The sequence below is a fragment of the Diabrotica undecimpunctata genome, chromosome 5 (genome assembly GCF_040954645.1).
Source record: "Diabrotica undecimpunctata isolate CICGRU chromosome 5, icDiaUnde3, whole genome shotgun sequence".
In the NCBI taxonomy this organism is placed as follows: Eukaryota; Metazoa; Arthropoda; class Insecta; order Coleoptera; family Chrysomelidae; genus Diabrotica; species Diabrotica undecimpunctata.
Window position 1 is genome coordinate 141,620,703 of NC_092807.1, and position 21,253 is coordinate 141,641,955.

Consider the following 21,253-nt stretch of genomic DNA (forward strand, 5'->3'; position numbering starts at 1 on the left):
GGGAGGAGTGTGGTGAAGTGTTACACGTCTGAGTGCTAACAGTAGACACTCCCGGTTAATTGTGGTTATTTCTGATATAATCTAAAAATATTAAGTATTTCTGAATTATTATTTATTTAAATTACATAATAAGAAGTAATAATTGGCGACGAGGATATGACGAGTTACGTCCTTATTAAGTATCCATGTGCAGTGAAGTCTGTTTTACGTAGCAGTCTTATTATTTTCAACCGGTGCGGTGTCTCTCCTATTTATTAATATGTCGGAATACGGAGAGGAGAAATCTTTGGCCCTTCAGGCAACCCAGGTATACCAATTAGTGAATTCCTTAGGAAACTTACATATGCCAGCGTTCGATAGTACTAAGTCAACGTGGAAAGTTTATACTCAGGTTTTCAAGAACAAAATAAAAGTGTATAATATTGAGGAAGATAAATGGCCCCAGTATTTGTTAACCTATGAAGGGTTTGACATTATGTCATTATTAACAGAGACCTATAAATTCATATTAAGGGTCCAGAAAGGGTCAGAGAGTATCACGGAATATGTGACTGCTCTAAAATCTTTGGCGAGAACGTGCAATTTTAACAAAAACGAGTGTAAACTAAACAACCACAATTCACCGGGAGTGTCTACTGTTAGCACTCAGACGTGTAACACTACACCACAATTTCTAGGCTAAATTCGGAAATACTAAAGACGCGCCGTTTGTTCTTCCTAGCTGATAATTACTATATATAGGAACTTGGAAATAAATAAAACAACTTGTGTGTTCTTCCATCTTATAACTGAATCTAGATTCCATTCTAGATTACCAATCGTAATCAATGGAGAGGTTGTAAATAATATTCGATACGCAGACGACACTGCACTAGTTGCAAAAACAGTAGAAGAATTACAACGATTACTTATAAATATAAATATTGCCTGCAACAATTATGGCATAAGTATCAATATAAAAAAAACCAAGTATATGGTCTTCAGTAAGAACATGACACAACCAACACACATTAGTATAAACGGCATTCAAATTGAAAAAGTATCAAGTAATAAATACTTGGGGACTTCAATAATCGAAACTGGAGACCAAAACAATGAAATAAAAAGACGTATCGAAATTGCCAGGGCTACCTACATAAAGATGAGAAAATTCTTTTACAACAGAGATATAAGCATCCCTCTACGATTAAGAATGCTAAGGGGCTACGTATTTAACACGGTATTTTACGGTGTAGAGGCCTGGACTCTCAAACAGAACAACATAAAAAATATTGAAAGTTTCGAGATGTGGTGCTACCGTCGATACTGAAAATAAGTTGGGTTGAAAGAGTCACAAACTTTGAAGTAATGCAAAGGATAGGAAAATACCCAGAAATTTTGTCAACGATCAAACGAAGAAAACTCGAATATTTGGGTCACCTGATGAGATGACATAAAAACAACATTAAAACTGTAGATGCTTTTTCTTATCTGGAAACCATCTGTTCTACAGTGGTCGTAAGGCAGCCAATTGGCTTGTACATATTCCATTAACAAATTGTTAAGCAAGCTTTCTCATAGCAAGAGTAAGCTTTGCGGAAGTGATCTAACTGAGCTAAAGGTTCACCTTTAGAAAATTGAGACATATTTTGGGAAGAGACCGAGTCGCCTCTCTGCTCGTTCTCTTTATACTTTTATTTGCGGACTCAGAAGAATCATTCATTTGTGAGTTCTCTTCCGGACCACCTCTTCTTGTCTCTAGTCCATTTTATTTCCTGAAGTTGGGACGAAATATTTTCAGGCAAGGCAGTGCGGCCATACTATACCATAATGGTATACTCCTCCAGAGTTCTCCAAATCTCTGGGGCTTTATTTGGGCAATATTTTTCTATGCCATGCATCTCCTGTGTACGATGGTGAGATTGGAGACCGCAGTAGTCGCCGCATCAATGTCATCGTATTATCAGTCAGTGGTGGCACGGCTGTCTCGTGATTTTCCGATTGAGCATGGTGTATGTGTGTGTGTGCTATGTTCAATTAACAAATTTATAGTTAGCGACATAGCTGCAGCTGCTACGTCATGTTCTCACTTGATCCGAGGGTGTTTATTTGGTTATATCAAATGAATTGTAATTCTAATTACAACTTTCTAATTAGTAAACAATACTTATGGCTCAGCTACGTAACAAACTGATGCGGCGTACCTAATATCAGCCCTATAATAAGAACGGAAGAAGGATCCCTAAGTCTACAACCAACACAAACGCTTTCAGCGCTACAGCGTAGAGACCAAAAGAAGAATAAGTAGATATTTTTATAGACTTTTTTACATCGGAGACATCAAAAATTAAAATATGCCACTAACGAGCATACTAAAGATTCTGACTACTAACTAATAATATCATTACTTACAGCAACAAATATAACACCGTTTGGATATAAAGTTCTAAAATCAAATTGCATTGTGAAGTTTGTCCTCCAAAATTTTGTTTTAATGTAGGTGTAACTATTAGGTTTGTCTCCAAACTTTATGGCATCCTGTTCGATATCGGTATTATCAAACTCTGTACATCTTTCAGTATTCTGCATTGTATTTGCCATACTTAAACTTCGCATTTGCGGTTCAAATTCCTTCAAAGGTTCTTCCCTCCCAATAGTAGCGTTCCCGAACTTTTCCACTGTAGTATTATCGAATGAAAGACCCCTAAAATATAGAAAAATCGTTCTAAATATATTTCATAGTTATATTGTTTATAACGTTTAACACAATTTTACAAAAAATAACAATGTGTTACAGATCGGGATGTTTTAGAGTCTTTTCACCCCTAAAAAATAAAAAGCATACAAGGGCACAACATCAGTTTTAAAATGAAGGGTACGTACAACCTAAAGGTGTGTAAAGGGGCAGTGAAGCACAATACATGATTCCGTATCCTGTTAGCATCACTCAAGTTGGTACACACCGGTAACCTGAGCAAACCCACTGGAGATTGGGTAACCAAACACAGTGGAAGGTGGGGTCAGGGCTGACGAAGAAGAGAGCCTTGGTCCTTCGATGAATAGGGGGTTGAGCGAAGGGCTAACAACCCTTCCCTGTAAAACTCAATTGTTGCGAATACAATGGCTAATGAAACAAACGGACGGATCTAACAATGACGAACTCAGCAAAGAAAAATGAACATGGTTATGGATTTAAAATTTGGAACCTGGAATGTGCGAACCCTCCTAAAGGCAGGAGCTATGATAAGTATGGCAGAAGAAATTGAAAAATACGGGGTTGAAATATTGGCACTGCAGGAAATAAGATGGAATGGCCAGGGAGAAATTCGTAAAAATAAGTTCTCACTATACTACTCTCGACATGAAATGAGACAACGTGAAAGAGGAGTAGGGTTTATAGTAACCATAAGACTGCAAAAAGCCATTATCGCATTTACACCAATATCAGAGAGAATTTGCACCATAAGACTTAAAGGTAAAACTGCATGAAGACGAGGTTGAAAGATTATATGGAGAACTTCAGGAAGTATGTGATAAAATCCAAAGACACGATGCTGTTATAACATTAGGTGACTTTAATGCTAAGCTGGGGAAAGAAGAAACTTTCGTAAACATATTTGGGAAACATAGTTAACATAATGAAATCAGTTAAAATGGATTGAGGGTTGCTCAATTTGCAACAGCAAATAATTATGCAGTTGTCAGCACTAACTTCCAGAGAAAGATCCATAAAGGAACATAGAAAATACCAGGAACCAATGAAGCCAATCAAATTGACACATCCTCATCTCAAAAAGATGGGCAACAGGCATAACTAATGTCAGAATGTATCGCGAGGCAAACTGTGACCCAGATCACTATCTTGTGGGGGCACAACTGCGGCAGAAAATCGCGACAGTGGCAAAAGGGAAAAATAGCCAAATTAAAAAATGTAATGTTGAAGGATTCAAAAGTCCAACAAAGACAGAAGGATATCAAAATACTCTCCAAATAAAACTCAACGGAATCAGAGATGAAGATACTACAGAGGAAGAATGGAGACAATTAAAAACAATAATAACGCAATTTGCAGAAGAAACTGTCGGAAACGCCAAAAGGCAAAGAAATGCGGAATGGTATGATGATGAATGCAGAACTGCAGTAGAGGAAATAGACAAGCTAGGCTTAATTAACTTCAAAGAAACACAAGAAATAGAGAAATTTATGACGAAAAGAGTATACAAGCGACTAGAATAAGCAGGAGAAAAAAAAGAGAGGCTTTGAAAAAACAAATTCAAAGTCATTTAGACTAAAATTGACAATATGTAAAGACAAGGACTGAGAGCTACTAACAGAGAAAAAAAAATATATAATGAGACGGAAAGAATACTTTGAGGAAAACCTAAATGCAGACAATGGAAATGATCAAAACGAGACAATATATTTTACGGCGGAGCAGCACATTGAAAATCCGAGTTATGAAGAAGTACATAGTTCACATAATAAAGAAACTAAAAAACAGTAAAGCGCCAGGAACGGACGGAGTTTCGGGATAATTGTTGAAATATGGAAAACCCGAATTCTGGGGAAGAATTCATTACCTGATAAAGTTGGTATGGACCAAGGGGCAAATGCCGGAGGAATAGGCAGTTGGTCTTATACAACCAATATATAAAAAAGGAGATAAGAGGGAATGCCAGAATTACAGACCAATTAAATTGCTAAATGTAACATACAAAATCCTTTCTGGCATTATCTACACTAGATTGTCAGAATACTCCGAAAATATAATTGGTGATTATCAAAATGGATCAAATGGATCAAATAGAGACAATACAGACAACATATTCATACTTAGAACAATACAAGAGAAAGCCTATGAATACGACATAGAACCATATAATATGTATATAGACTTTAAACAAGCTCTTGATAGTGTGAAAAGAAACAAAATGCTGGAAGACCTCCGAAGTCTAGGTATACCAAAAAAATATATCAGCCTTATAAAAATGACGCTGCAGGGTTCAAAAGCTGCAGTTAGAGTAGATGGAGAACTGTCTCCCCTGTTTAACTTCAACATGGGGGTGAGACAGGGAGACGCACTTTCAACCATGCTGTTCAACCTAGTTCTTGAAGCAGTCATCAGAAAAACCAATGTAACCGGCCATATAAACACTAAAACAGTACAAATTACTGCATATGCAGACGATGTGGCCATTATTAGTAGAAGCAAGACACGACTAATGAAAACTTTCGTAGAAATTGATCTTGAAGCACAAAAAAGAGGGCTTAAAATACACGAAACAAAAACTAAGTACATGACCATCAAAAGAACACCTGAGAATGAAAATAATATAGCAATAGACAACTATACTATTGAACGTGTGGATGCCTTCACATACCTGGGCACAGAAATCAATCAGAATAATTCCGTAAGTAGCGAAATAAATGCACGTATTTCCAGTGGAAATCGTACATACTATGTTAATAAAGAATTGATGACATCGAAATTATTAGACAAAAGAACCAAAATGACTATCTACAGAACTTTGATTAAACCCGTAGTAACCTATGGTAATGACAAAAAAAGATGAAGCCCAACTCGGGACATTCGAGAGAAAGATACTGAGAAAAGTATATGGCCCGGTGCAAGAGGAAAACGGCACATGGAGAATCAGGAGAAACGACGAGGTTAATGAACTGAATGAAGGGCATGACATTGTACGATTTGTGAAAACTCAAAGACTGTCATGGCTGGGACATGTTCAGCGACAAGAAGACACAAAAACGACAAAGAAGATGTTATAGTGGAAACCGGTAGGAAGGCGGAAAAAAGGAAGGCACAAGACGAGATGGTTGGATGACGTGGAAGACGACTTGAAAACCATGAATATGAGAAGGGGCCAAGAGAGATTTGAATGGAAGGGCATAGCCAGACAGGCAAAGACCCATCCAGGGTTATGATGCCGAAAGAAGAAGAAGAAATAGAAGAACAAGCTAAATCCAAATTTTCATGCAAATCAGTGGAGACGAGGTATTCAATGACATTGTTTTAACTATAACTAATCTAGGGAGTGAAATTTAGGGATTAAAAAAAAATTGACATTCATTCAACTTCATTACAATACGATTTGAATCAATTACCCTCTTTAATTTACAATTACACGATTTTTTTCTAATAAAGGTAGCTTTCAACCCTAAAAATGCAACCACAAATTCACGCACAAGTCTAAAAGTTTAAGTTAAGTAGAAATTAAGTCCAAATTGTCATGCAATTCGGTGGTGACGTTCATTTACAGGACTAAGTCGTTAATATGTGGCATTCGTCAAGGTTAAGGCCTCCAATTCAGGTAAAAGCATGTAACACATAGAAAAATCTTATAAAATACGCTTCTACATATTCTGAAGGTATTTTCTTGTGGAATTTTAATATTATTAGAGTATTATTATAAGAAAATAGTTTCAAAACCATATAAAGAGAACTTACTTATTATTAATGATGATATCTCGAATTCCTCCAACAAAACCTCGTCCTCCTATTTGTAAGTTTTCTATCGTAATTTCTTCAGGATTAGCAACTGTACTTGAAACACCATTTATTTTTATCGCTTTATTGGTGCCCAAGTCCAATTCTATGTTGTTGTAGTCATTCTGTTTAAGCTTCAAATCAATTTTTTCACCGTCAACTAAAATATTACCGTCTTGCATAGATATGCTTTGAGCTTCATTAAATTTGATTACAGTTCCAGTATCCACCACCGGCCTCAAAATAAAACTTATATTTTGAATGATTTCTTTGGCATAATTTAGTGATAAATATCCTTGCTCTTTTATCCACACGTGGTTAAATGAGAGAGTCTGAAATAAAAAATTAATTGATTAAAAATGAAAAGTGAAAAAAATGGTTAATTTTACAAAATAAACAAAAAGTATACAATTAAAAAACATTGATAAACCATAATAATGCGTACGACTTCATCGTGCTATAATAATCATTTCCATTCATCTGCATAACTTAATTTAACATAACATAACAGAAGTTAACATAACATTAACTTCAAATATTGCATTTTCACTAGTATTCCCGAATACAGTGATGGCGTACCTTTTGAGCTTGGTGTGTCAAAATTTAAATCAAAACGTAGTTTTCGTGGCATGTAACCACGATCTATATATATATATATATATATATATATATATATATATATATATATATATATATATATATATATATATATATATATATATATATATATATATATATATATATAAAATATATTTATAAAATGAGTGACCTTTTTGCCAATGTATGCAATGAAAATGTATGCATATATTTATGATATCTACAATATTTAACGTTGATCTTAAACGAAAAATAGGAAAAGTACCGACATCTACTAGATAAATTACTATTCCGTGGACTATCACTGCTAACCAAGGCAATATCTTGTGGGCTTCTTTTTGTACTAGCAAAAAGATCTTAAGTGTGCGAAAATTAAAAAAACATTTGATGTAACAGATATGTTATGTGTATATGAATCAGAATCTGATGTATATAAATAAGTAAATATTCGGAACGCACTCAGGTTGGTAGCATTGTAAGAGTGACGTGACGGACAGGTGTAAGGAAGAGGAAATAAAACCATTCTGAATCTAGACACGATAGATATAAGTTGTTTCATTTTAACCTAACCTCCACTCTCCAGAGTTAACCTATCCTATAAGCCCGACCACGTGTCATCACATGGTGCTGAAAACCAAATCTGAAACCAAACCGAATACTTTAAGACTTAAGAAGAGTATAAAAGTGAAATGGAATTCAAGGCAGCAATAAACTCAATGCAAATGTCAGGTAATATATACGAAAACTGGAAATTCTTCATACAAAGATTTAAAAACTACCTTCAAGCAACATAATTAACAAAAAAACCTGAAATAACCCATTGCGCGAAACTGTTACAATTAATAGGGGACGAAGGGTTCAAAATCCATAATACGTTCAAGTTCTCAACAGAAGAAAAAGATAAAAGCGAATTGAGAGAAGGTCTTATCACACATAAATTAAGAGATAAAACCTACTCGATTAAATTAAGAGATTCTGGGTCAGAAATGGTGAGAAATAGACAATTTTTAGTTCGCATTCCTGCAACTTCTGATGATGAACATACAGATAACGAATCTGAAAATAGTGAGTCACAAAATCATGAAAGTGTCTCTGATAATCATTCTGATCACCACTCTCCAATAAACTTACCTCCACAAACCTCTTCAGGTCGAATTGTTAAAAAACCTGATAGATTAGATTTATAAGTAATTTTATTATAAAATAAAGGGGGTAAAGGATGTATGAAACAATTGAGGAAATTCATAAATGTTTATTTAAATTATTTATTACAGAAATTTATTTACATTTGGTCATTTTAAAAAGAGGGGGATGTGATATTCGGAACGCACTCAGGTTGGTAGCATTGTAAGAGTGACGTGACGGACAGGTGTAAAGAAGAGGAAATAAAACCATTCTGAATCTAGACACGATAGATATAAGTTGTTTAATTCTAACCTAACCTCCACTCTAAAGAGTTAACCTATCCTATAAGCCCGACCACGTGTCATCACACTAACCAAGGCCAATACTTTTGGGCTTCTTTTTGTACTAGCAAAAAGATCTTAGTGTGCGAAAATTAAAAAAACATTTGATGTAACAGATATGTTAATGTTAATAAGATTCAAGAAAAACAGCGAAGACGATCAACATAGATGTATCTTCAACATGTAAGAAGAAGATTGCTAGCAAATTCATATTACTATATCTCCCTGGTAGAAAAACAAAACAAACTGACTTACCTTAGTTCGCGTAATTCCATAAGAAATTCCTGCATTACTTAACTGTGTTTCCATCTTCAAAAATCCTAGCAAAGGTGGCTCTCTAATGGGAATACAAGTCTTATTAAATGTAGGTGGAATACCTCCTAAGTAATGTTTGGACTTTCTTATTCTGAAGAAATTTATAGGATCTACTGCTTTTGTTGATTCTGGGAAGGGCATATCATTATCTACTCCCAAGGTTAATTTATAATACCTTTTGGCTTCTATTACCCAAGTTAGCACGATGGAATGTTCCAGACCGTCATTGACTTTTTTCTCACCCTTTAAAGTTGTGTATTCGGTTTCATTAAACATCATAAAGAAATGAATTTCACCACCGCGCAGATAGATATAAGCGTAGGTGCATTTATCAAACTGCAATACAAAACAAAATAAATTATATATTTTTTGAATGAATATTTATTATATATATATATATATATATATATATATATATATATATATATATATATATATATAAACAACTAAAATTAATACTATTACAAGAATTAATATTAAACTCAAGTCGAGAAATTATAATACGTTATACAGTGCGTTGTTTTAAATTATATATACACACTATAAATGGCAACACTGCGCGCCGTCGACTTTCCACGAACGTCCGTTGCTCCGTCGCCAATAATTTGTCATTATACAGTGGTTGGTGGTTGTTTAAAGCAATAATAGCGTAGATTTTTAATTTATTTTCTAAGCAACATGTTTGTTTATATGGCCGCAGAAAATTTTCTTTGTTTTTTGAAGGGAGGCCAATTCCTTGCCTACAGACAGTTCATAATATTGTTAAAAATTTTGAGAGTTGTTATTGCCTCAAAAATTGCAGAAAATGTCACACTCAAGAAGTGTCACCAGAAAAAGTTGAGGAAAGAGAATACCGGGATACACAAAATTGTGCAACAATCGAGGTAGATTCAACATGTTCAAGTAGAAGCGTTGCTAGGGAGTTCGATGTTAGCAATGTTACTGTAACAAAAGTGTGGAAAAAGCACGGTTACAATTATTTTAAATATTGCTTGTTATTTATGCTGCGAAAACGCAGCAGCTTTATCCAGATGACTACTTTCGAAGAATGGAGTTTTGTGAAACACTAATAACGAAGGATAATGATGAACCCAATTATATTAATATTTTATTTAATGACGAATCTTCTGTTTCGTTAGTAGGGAGACAAAAACCTTCCATTACAAGCTATTGGGAGCGGGAAAACCAGCACAGAAGTTGTTTACCGAACTCAACGTCCTCAAAAAGTTAATGTCTGGACTGGCAATTTAGGAGACCACATAAGAGGTGCAGTAGAGTATACCTAGATTTGTTACAGAATCATGTTCTTCCCGCTATTCTCAATCTTCCTGATGTAAATCTGGAGAATGTTTGGTTCCATCAAGACGGCTGTTTAGTTCACAATGCTCGAATAATTAGGGAGTACTTAAACAAAACTTTCACGAATCGAGTTCAGTCCCGATCAGTGGAATAGGCGATATTAAGTAGCCTGTGCGATCTCCAGATCTTACACCCATGGATTTCTTTTTTTGGAGACCTTTAAAAAGCATCATCTACGAGCATCCTGAGGCTAGAGTCCAAAATTTGGATGAATATCCAAATTTTGGGCTTTTAAATAGAAACCAAATAAGAGAAGTCTTCAATTCTATTACAGCAGAAACTCTTACATTTGTCAGCAGAAGTTTTTATGACAGATTGGGATACTGTTCAGCCGTAGAAAGTCAAATATTTGAATCATTTCCGTAGAGCATAAAGAATTATTTCTTATTTTATTAGGAATTATTTTTTATTTTGAATAAGAGTATATATTTTGTGTTTTTTTTTAGAGGAATGCCCTTTTATTTTTAATTCAACCACAAAAAATTGTTCACATTATTAAAAACCGATACAAATGCACCGCCTTATAATGGTCAGTGCATTTTTGTCGAGTATATGTTATAAGAAATGAACCGGGTGTATGTAAGCAAAACAAAAATCGACGGACGGAGCTGCATATCCCTTGCGTTGTTATGTGTTACTAAATGGTTTTCTCTTTTTCTGTCTAGGAGTCTACGTGTCGGAGCGGAGGGGATCGGAGAATTACAATTACCTCGAACGAGGCAATGTTGCCGATTTTTATACTTCAAGCTTCTATCTTTATTAGCTTCATTATTTTAATGCGTAAATGTAATCATAAGCCAGATTTATTTGTTAACAACGAAATTACTACAAACACACACATACACACACACACACACGCTACATCATAGGTATACAATGTACAATAAGCCAATGGCTGAAGTATGACCGGTTTATACCGGTAACACGTAAAAAAATCAGTTAAACCATTAGTAAAAGCAAATTAGAATAGGTAGATATATATGATATACTTACATCAGCAACAACGTAAAGGGTGGCATTTTCATCAAAAGTGGTAACTTTGAACTGTATTGAGAATTTCCTCGGATCTAAGTTGTTGTTGACTCCATACTCGAAGTAACCTTTTCCCCCGTAGAGATTATTAAGGCTTTCGTCAATAGAAACGTTCCTAAATAAACAAAAATATATGTTTCATAAAGAATATATTATTTTTCTAATTATTTTTTAATTTCTAAATAGCATTGGGCAGTATAGATATAAGTACTAAGTCCTAACAACTAAATGTTTGGACAAACGAAAATTTATTGACGAGAGATTAAGGACGAGATCAAAAATACAATAAAGCCTATTATTAATATTAAAATATTGAAATGGCTTGGCTCTATAAACTTTGAATTGCAGCATTGGCGGAAAAATAAACGAAAATATTGTGGCACCTAAATGTTCGGACAGTTCAAAAAATTACTATTTTAATATGAGGTTATATCGCCACGCGCCTTTTTAACCGCGGTAATCCTATCTGGCATTGTTCTTACTAAGGATTGACACTATCCCATAATTCACCTAATTTTCTCTTTAAGTCGGCAAATTCTCTTTAAGAAAATTTCACTTTATGTTATTCTTTTTTAATACAGAACCAAAATGACAAAAATGAGTTACAGTAACGTATGGTTGTTTTCACCATACACTTTGTAGTCTATACGAGTCCATTTAATAATGACTAACTGGATGAGCTGCTCTCCAGCGAATAACTAAATGAATTGACGGAAACTGGAGTTCAGCTTTACTCTTGTAAGTAGGCAGCTGGACATGTTTTATCATCTTGATAACAAGAGATAAACCAGAAATTAAGAAAACCATAATAGCTTTCTCAAAAATAAAAGTACAATCTTCTTTAAAAAAGCATCTATATTGCCAGAATGGTGCTCTCTGCTCTTCACCGCCAAAATTAGAATCTCGACCTGACTTTCAGATGATCTATCGGAAATGAACTCCCTATATAATTCAGATATTTTAAAATTGAGTAAGAGAAAGAGGGAGAATTCGTTTTGCTTAGCGGTGTTTACCAACGTAAATAAAACCTTAGACCGAAATTTATAAAATATACAAAGTGGACAAAAACATGCTACAACATTATAAAACTTAACTTTATCTTTAAATAACGTAGTAAACTATTGCAGTCCCAGTTTGGAGTTCAATAGCGGAGACCAACTGGAGGAGACTTGAAGCCACAGAGACATCATGCTACAGGATCATAGACGGATCAACATGGAAAGAAAGAAGAACCAACGCGACCATCAAAGAAAAACTACAATACACACCACTAAGGGAGGTAGCCGAGAGAAGGACCAGGTACTTCTTCCACCAGGCCACAAGAAGACTTCGTAAGACCAGAGACATCCTAGAGAAAAACAAGGTCCAGAGGATGTTCAGAAACATCCACAACCTGATCGACCACCTGATCAGGGACTAACCGGGCAGAAGCCGTGAACACCCAACCAGGTAAGTAGGTACGATGCCACAAAAAGTACCTACAGAAGAAGAAGCCATGAAGCCAACAGCAGAAGTCCAGGAATCCAAAAGGAAGAACCATCCACAGCAGGCGGTGCAAGAGCGGGACGTCGAGAAGAAAAATAAGATACTTAACAGTTTAAAATGTATTATTAATATGGCAATAAACGTTTTTATTTTTATTTTTATTTTTATATTTATTTTTATTTTATTTTATTTTTTATAACTAAACTAATTTATTTTATTAGTTTCTTACTTACCTTCGTTGACCAATGCATTTGCCGTTGGTTTTATTAAAGTTCCATACTCCAAAGTTTTCTCCATTTAATATTACTTTGTAAATATAAGAAGCTTTTTTTGCTGATTTTTTTGCAGATGTAGCTTCACTTTCTGAACCAATTTCTAAGCTGTGATCAGGATAAATAAAAGCCGTATCTAAAAATGTTCCCTTCTCATTTTGTCCTATTTGGACTTTTAACATCGAACCAGTCCTATAACAACAAAACCAATGAGGTCGACAATTAATTTTTATCCATTAAAAGAAAATTAGATGGAAACTAATTACCCAGTTTTATTAAGAATTAACTTGCGATTAAATTAAATTGTAAATTATAATAAAATTCCACAAGGACATAGCTTCAGAATAATATTTAGATGGAAAGTAATACCAAATTTTAACAAATTATATGTTTTCCTGATTTTCTATTTCCCTTTTCCGGTTGATTGGATTTTTAATCTGTTAATTACGCTTTGCAAGCTTTGGTACCTACTTTAACTTTTTAACAGTTAGCTTCCCTATTCTTTATAGGTAGGTCCTGATAGGAACTGGGTGAAAAAATAGTTAGTGTCTCTCTCGCTTCATTTCATCTCGTCTGGAATATTTGAAATTAATACCCTGCTGCTATTCCTAGCTACTATTTTCTCCTGCTTATCCTACACGTAGGTTTCCGCCCTTTCCTTCACCAACAGGTAAGACTCCTGTTGTTCTGTATGCACGTGCTATCCTTAGTAGTGCTTTTCTTTGAGCTTTTTCTAGCATTCACCTATATTTCTTGATGTTAAGTACTTTTTGCCATACCGGTGCCGCATAGAGTATAGTAGAGTGAACCACTTCCATTAAAATTCTGCTTTTAGCAGTCCCTGATCCTCCCGCATTGGAAATAATTCTTGTCAGCACCGAAGTTCTCTCCTCTGGCTTACGAATGACGTACTTCACGTGCTCACCAAAGGTTCACCTCGTATCTAGGACTACCCACAAGTACTTCACTTTTTTGGCAGGTAAGATTCTTTCTCCCTCCAGTGCAAAAACTATATGGTCTCTGGCTCTCGAATCCTTGAGGATCATAGCTTCAGTTTTCTCAGCTGCCTGCATGAGGTCACTGCTTCCCATCCACGTCTTTACTTTGATGAGTGATTGATTAGTTTTCGTTGTACTCCATCAGTACCACCAGGTCATCCGCATTTACCAATGCCCAGATCTGCCTCCAAAATCTCATTCTAAAGAATATTCCAAAGCAATGGCCAATTTCTGACCACGTTCTGGAGATATGGAGATATCCCCAAGTCGCCCAGTACTCTGGCAATAATTTTCCAGCTTGCACTATTAAAAACATTTCTTATATCGAGAAAGAAAGCCACCATCCATCTGCTATCTTCCTGTCCTATCCATCTTTCCTGTCTTGGTAGATTTATTTTCACGTTCAGGGCGTCTGTGAATAGCCGTTCTGAAGATCCCTTTTAGGGTGAAATACGTATAAGCGGATATACAGACGCACTATACGCGAAATCAAATCTTAACTGTCTTTTTCCTTTTATCCGGTATACTCTTTATGAGTACTAGAAACCAATTCGCTAAGGATTTTTGCTTAGTCGAGGAGATATATCCATATCTCTAATAACATCTTTATCAACGTCTGTTTTGCCTTGCAATTCTTAAAAGGCACAGATTAAAGCAGAAACCTGAATTTGGTTTCGAAAAATTAGTTTACGGATTTATTATCAGATGTCGCTATTTGCGTCCATACGAAGCCATGTTAGAGTTGCTTCTACCAAGACAGAAAAGATTTATTTTCACGTTCAGAGCGTCTGTGAATAGCCGTTCTGAAGATCCCTTTTAGGGTGAAATACGTATAAGCGGATATACAGAATAATACTCGTAAGATTCTTTTAACAGGATATTTAGAAAATGTGAGGCGGAGATTCGGCATAAACAATTTAGATTCCAAAGTGGCATGGGAACAAGAAAGGCTCTTTTTTAACCACCATGTACTGAGCGAAAAGTGCTGACCAACAAAAAGACATCTTTCTCTGTTTAGTCGATCTTTAAAGGGCTTTCGACTGTTTTAGTCACTCAGAAATGATAGATTCCCTACAAGATACTGGCCTGAATGGAAACTACTTGAGACAAATAAGAAATTTGTATTAGGACCAAAAGGACAGAATTAGAATAGAAGTGGTTCTGAAACTTTTTTCTTGTGGCATATCTAAGTTAAATAGTATCTTTATTTCGATTTCCACTTCGGAAATCGTTTTCAAAAAAGAAAGGATTTTAAAATTAAAATAAGGAGGTTATTATGCCTGTCATTGTATATAGTTTGCGATTTTTGGCCAAATTCAACAGGCAATTACCCGGCCTCGATCTTGCAGGCAGATAGCCATGTTTTGAGAAGAAAATTCTGAGGTTAATGTTGTACCTCGGGGTCGATATTAAATTATCATTTGTTGTGTATGTGTTGTATGTTTGTGTATTATGTGTTTATATTTGTATATTATGTATGTATAGATAATGTGTCCCTGATCTTGTATTAATATATCGATGTTGGTATATTGTGATGTCATTTTAGGTTTTATTTACAATCTGTTAACATATATTTTAATTTATCTACATCTTCTAACACTAACATTAGAAACACAATTTATAATATTTTTTATCGTCCCAAATTTATTTATTAGACTAATTCCTACAATTTAATGTATCTCTATATATAAGCCCTTCAGTCGTTCTGGAACTTTATCAGCGCCGCCGCCGCTCGAACATTTTGGAATTGTCTCGAAAACGGCACGCAGACCTTTCGTGACGTGGGACTGTAGTGTGGAATCATCTGAACGTTCAGTAACGTCAAAACACCGCCTTTAGGATGGAAATCAGTAGAGTAGCTAGTGGGCTAACGTAACAAGATTCTTGTGGCTGACTTATTTTTTAGTATGGGCAACCAAAACCTGCTACATACAATAATCAGCATTTTTAAAGTCCAAGTATGATTCAGTGTATGAGAGCCATTAAAAGTAGTATCTCTAAACTACTACTCTTTAATATTAAATCAGAGGCTTGAACTATAGTTACTGACTGAGTATGATTACAAAATAATAAATCTAAAAATACATTATGAGAGTTATGCATGTGGTTAACTTGTTTTAAATCTAAAAAAGAGAAATATTAATTTATAAACGTAGCAGGATAACCCACAAGGCAGTGAGTTAGTCAACCATCTTCATCAGATGAAGTCCACCAAAGCCAAAGTCAAATTATAATCTCCAAATAAGTAGAACAATAAATCAGGGTTCTGTGTGGCATTATTTTCAATCGTAGTAGAGTGGGTCAAATAGATGTTAATATCATATCTTGGCGGAACATAAGTTGCATCCAAGATGATATTTTTGCCACCAATATTAAGCTTAATAAAAAGGTGTTAAGCAGTTGGAATAACAGTAAGCTGATGCGCTGAACTAGAACATTTGGTTTTTTGATATATTAATATATACTTACTTTTGTAGATTCACAACATTTTCCTCACTTAATATTTCTCCGATGTCGGTATCGACTTCTTTAACTTTCACAACAAGAATGTTATTTTCTACTCTGATGGATAAATATTCTTCATTGGTCAAACTATTCCACCATCTGAATAACCAGCAATTGTTACAGTTAAACGTTATTGAAAGACTTTGGAAATATTGTCTCTTTGGTACTCGGTAAGACATAAAGCAGTTTGTTAAGTTCATTGGAACCTCCACCTAAAAAGAATGTATAATGTTTATGCACCTAAAGTATTTCAATGTTGTTGATAGGAACGCAGCGAATTGATTTATTTCACGTCTATTAGCGAAGAAAATACGATTACAGTTACAAAATTTTAGAATAGAATAGAACAGAAATATGCTTTATTGTCAATGAAAATTGTACAATTTTATGGACAAAGCTTACAAAAAGTCAAAAAAATAACAATAACAAAATTATTGATATTATCAGCATCGGCAAGGATTTGCACTGATTTATTATATATTGAACCAATGGTTGTGATTTGTGACATACCTATTACTTTTTCCAGAGCCAGATTGAACAGTAGACAGGAGAGAGGGTCTCCCGGCGCCACCCGTTATTTGTTTTAAAAGGTTTACTACTAGGTACTCTACATTTAACCTTTTCAAAAGTTAGTTTTGTTAAATTTACCAACTGATTTTTGGTATTCCTAGCTCTTTTATTGCTTTGAACATTTCTCTTCTATTCACAGAGTCGTAGGCTGCTTGTAGTGATGTGATGAGTATCTATGCCATATTCCAGTGTTTTTTCAAAATTTGTTTCAGGGTTGCAATCTGATGAATTGTCGATTTACCACCTCTGAAACTAGCCTGGTATTTTCCTACTATCCGTTCTGTATATGGTGCCATACAATAACATAGTACTGTGAAAAATATTTTATACGCTGCCTTTAGAAGCGTAATTCATTTGTGCTTAGAGCACTTAAAGATATCTCCTTTTGTGTATGGTGCAAAGTATTCCAATATTGCAATCATTGGGGAGGGACTTCTGTGTCCATATTTCTTTTATAACCTGCCGTATTGCCATTATGGTATCGTAGCCACCTTCTTTATATAGTTTAGCTGAGAGATGATCTATTCCGGATGATTTGTTTCTAGCTAGTTTTTTAATTGCATCTTTAATAACTTCAAGAATCGTTGGTGGTTCCTCTAATATTATTCATTATCACCATCATCATTTGGCTCTACAACTCTATGTGAGTCTTGGCCGCGTTTACTATTTATCTCCATTGTTGTCGGTCCTGAGCAGCTATTTCCCATTGCTGTATTCCCATTTCCATCTCTTTCGTGGTCGACCAGCTGACCTTCTGCCATCGCGCCTTTCCCAGAATGTGGCGTTCAGGAGTCTTTCGTCACTCGATCTTAGTACGTGGCCCGAGCATCTTATTCGGTTTGATTTAATGTAACGTACTATGTTTTCATCTCCATATACTGTCTGAATTTCATCATTGTGTCTTCTTCTCCATTCTCCTGTTGTCTCTTCTCTGCAAGGCCCATAGATAGTGTTAAGGCCATTATTGTATTTAGTTCATATTTTTTAATATTACATTTAATTTTTATTTCGCACGCCTATGATGCATCAGAGCACAGATTGTAAGTGTATGACCCACCGCGCAGAATCAAACAGAGAAAAAAAAAGATAGGTCGGAAGGTACGCAACAGGTCAGATTCGTACTTCCAATTTGTCAATAAATGCTATTAATAATAAATATTTCAAGATCAAGAAGTGTTATTTATTAGTAGTAATACAGCTAAAAGTGTTTACAGTCCACTTTTTTCAAGTACATACAACACACACATAACCAGATAGTCCGCAGTATCTTTCTTCCCAGTACCAGTAATTTTGTCGTTTCCCGCTGGTTCAGAGTACATGCCTCGCTTCCATACGTTATTACGTTATTGTGGGACGAATTATTGTCTTGTACACTCTACTTGTTATTTTTGCTAGTATTGAGAGTATTTTTGATTTAAGTACGGTCATTAATGAGTAATACGTCCTTTTCATATTTATTTTCAGATGTTTTGATCGCTCCCAGGTACTTAAATTCTTTGACGACTTCAATATTCTAATATTATTAGTATTATTAATTGAACGTAACGTTTCAAGAATAAAAGATGATTGACTCAGTATATTGAAATGTCAGTTGGTAGTTCAGATTTATTTCCTAGGTGGCGCTAGGAGTTACCGTCCCGGACAAACAGTGCGAGTTGTCTTCCTAGCATTTTATTTAATAATTAAAAAACTGCGTTGCAAAAAAGTCATGGATAAAAACTCTTCGGGATCTTTAAAGCGGTAGTTTTAGGTTTAATTTAAAGATTGCTAAACTGAAAAATATTAATTTTTCACGATGTTGAACGATGTAAACGAGTAAACGATGCATTTTAGAGAAAAGTCACTAAAAGCACCTTTTTTGCTTAACCTAAACAACTAAAAGACAAAAATCATAGATTTGACAAATTGTATTGTTTAAACAATTTTTGACCATCACTTTCTAAGGACAAAATGTACTTTTTTTATAAAGGGACTATTTCAAGTAAGATTGTGCAAAAATATGAAATCAGAATATTTTTCCAAGCCAGTGCGACTATACGACCCGGACTATTTAAAACTATTTAAATCTAATTTAAAAATGTGTTGTTTGATGTATCAAGAATTATCAAGAAACGTTTTTCTATTTATATCCGATTCTTTTTATCCACAAACAGAAATTTAAAAAAATGTTTTATTTTGCTTCAGTGGCGTACAAAACAGAATAAAATGTTGACTTTAATCCTGATAGCGCGGCAGGAGTTAAATTTTTCAAAAATTAGTTGTCTCAGTCGTCAGAGATTTGACCCCTAAAAATCATACGAACAAGTTGAATTTTGCCAAGAATATCAATTTTGGGACCCCAAAAAAGATGCAAAAAGTTTACCACTTTAACCGCCGTGCTTCCTCCTAAAATCTCCCTCGTAGGGAGGTAAAAACACAAAAAAAAAATTCAAATAAACAACGTAGTTGAGCTGAGATTAGTAATTAAAATTTTATTGCTCTGTATCACAGCAAAGCGGTGTAAATAATGTTCACTTACCCCATCTACTTGTTGTTTTACTAAGCTAATTAAATTCTGCAACTCGTTTAGTCTTGTGTCTATGTTGTTCAATCTATCCTTTACATCTTGACTCTTCTGTTCCTCATTCTTGGAGGTCTGTGGAACTTTTAAATTTACAAGCGATTCTCTAGCTATCCTTAAATCTGAGTTCAAATGCGTGATTTCTAAAAATATACTCGGTATTTATATGGGATGCAAGAGATAGCTGCATTACATAGTTCACATGATTTAATTCATATATTAATGTATAAAGATAATGATACTTAGTAATAAAATTTAGAAATATACGTCTATATATAAAATACAAAGAAAGAGCATATACAGTAAATAAATGTTTCAGCTAGACATAGGTAATATACATTGAGCTAAGTGTGGCAACTGCGCTTTCTAAGTCTATGCCAATATCCCACGACACTAAGAGATAGCCTACAATTACTCTGGCAAGAAATTGAAAAATTTGACTAATACATGTAATACGATATTCGAATTGTACGAGGTGTAAATTAAATACGCTGTTTACTAATAAGAATAATCCAAATAATATCGGTTCACAACATTTTGATAGCTCTCCGTACATTTTAATGGGTAATATGCGGTCTTTTTCAGTGAGCCAGCTGTAACAACAAACGAATTCACGATAAGTTTTAGCAAATTAATATTTGGTCAGCACAATTCATGCGAATTCGTAATTATTTACTTTTTATCAGTGGCGTTTCATAAAGACATCTTAAAAGTCTTGTATTGAAATTTGAATTTATTTGAGACATTTATTCTATAACTATTTTTTATTTATAACTATTTATATTCTGGTTTTTTAAGCGTTAATACTTGGATGTAATGTGAAGTGGGTAACACTAAGCCGCAAACCCCTATATTTTGTAGTACTGCTTATCCTTAAGTATATCCGATACACCAGCGTAATCTAGGCCAAGCAGCAGACCATTTAGTCTTAATACTGTTACTTAACCCTTTTTGTTTTCTGGTCAGGATTTGAACAATCAATTCGCTAGATCATTCACAGTGAAGTCTGGGCCGCTTGAGTATCTGACCCACGATTTTATTCTAGTCGTAAATACGCCTTTTATGTATTTTTAAAAGATTAATAAATAGTTGAATAGATAAATCCTACAATAATTAAAATTAATTTATATTTTGTCATTTAAAATTATCGTTATCATACCTAGCATATTTAGCACAAAAAAGTAAATCTATTCTTGGAATAACCGTCTTGGATAAAAAATAACAAATATTTATATTAAACATATATTAAACATATATTAAACATATATTAAACCAAAGCTATGAAAATGGAGCGAAATATCAATGATGACATAGAAAGAAGACAATTAATCTGGTTCGGACATGTTAAAAGAATGCCAGAGTACAGATGGCCTAGACGAGTACTGGAATGGATCCCTCCAGAAAGAAGAAAGAGAGGACGACCAAGGAGAAGTTGGCGCAACGACATTGATGAAGCAATGGCGGCAAGAGGTTTAGAAGAGGCAACTGCATATGACAGAAAAAGAAGGAAATTGGGGGCGGAGAAGTGGCGACAGCCGTAATCAATCCGTTATTATATATATTAAACATTAAAAATATTTATATTAAACATTAAATTTTTGACTTATAGC

The 21,253-nt window shown here is 34.5% G+C and overlaps 1 protein-coding gene across 1 annotated transcript in view; it reads right to left on the reverse strand.

Annotated features, from left to right (window-relative positions):
• The window catches only part of wb (wing blister), a 600,221-nt gene that overhangs the window by 14,649 nt on the left and 564,319 nt on the right, over nt 1-21,253 (reverse strand). Inside the window, exons 27-33 of the mRNA XM_072533566.1 lie at nt 19,602-19,786; nt 16,478-16,725; nt 12,972-13,202; nt 11,215-11,368; nt 8,803-9,198; nt 6,446-6,816; nt 2,392-2,683 (exon numbers count right to left, since the gene is read on the reverse strand). Coding sequence (XP_072389667.1) covers nt 2,392-2,683; nt 6,446-6,816; nt 8,803-9,198; nt 11,215-11,368; nt 12,972-13,202; nt 16,478-16,725; nt 19,602-19,786 — 1,877 coding nt within the window. The remainder of the gene's footprint in view (nt 1-2,391; nt 2,684-6,445; nt 6,817-8,802; nt 9,199-11,214; nt 11,369-12,971; nt 13,203-16,477; nt 16,726-19,601; nt 19,787-21,253) is intronic.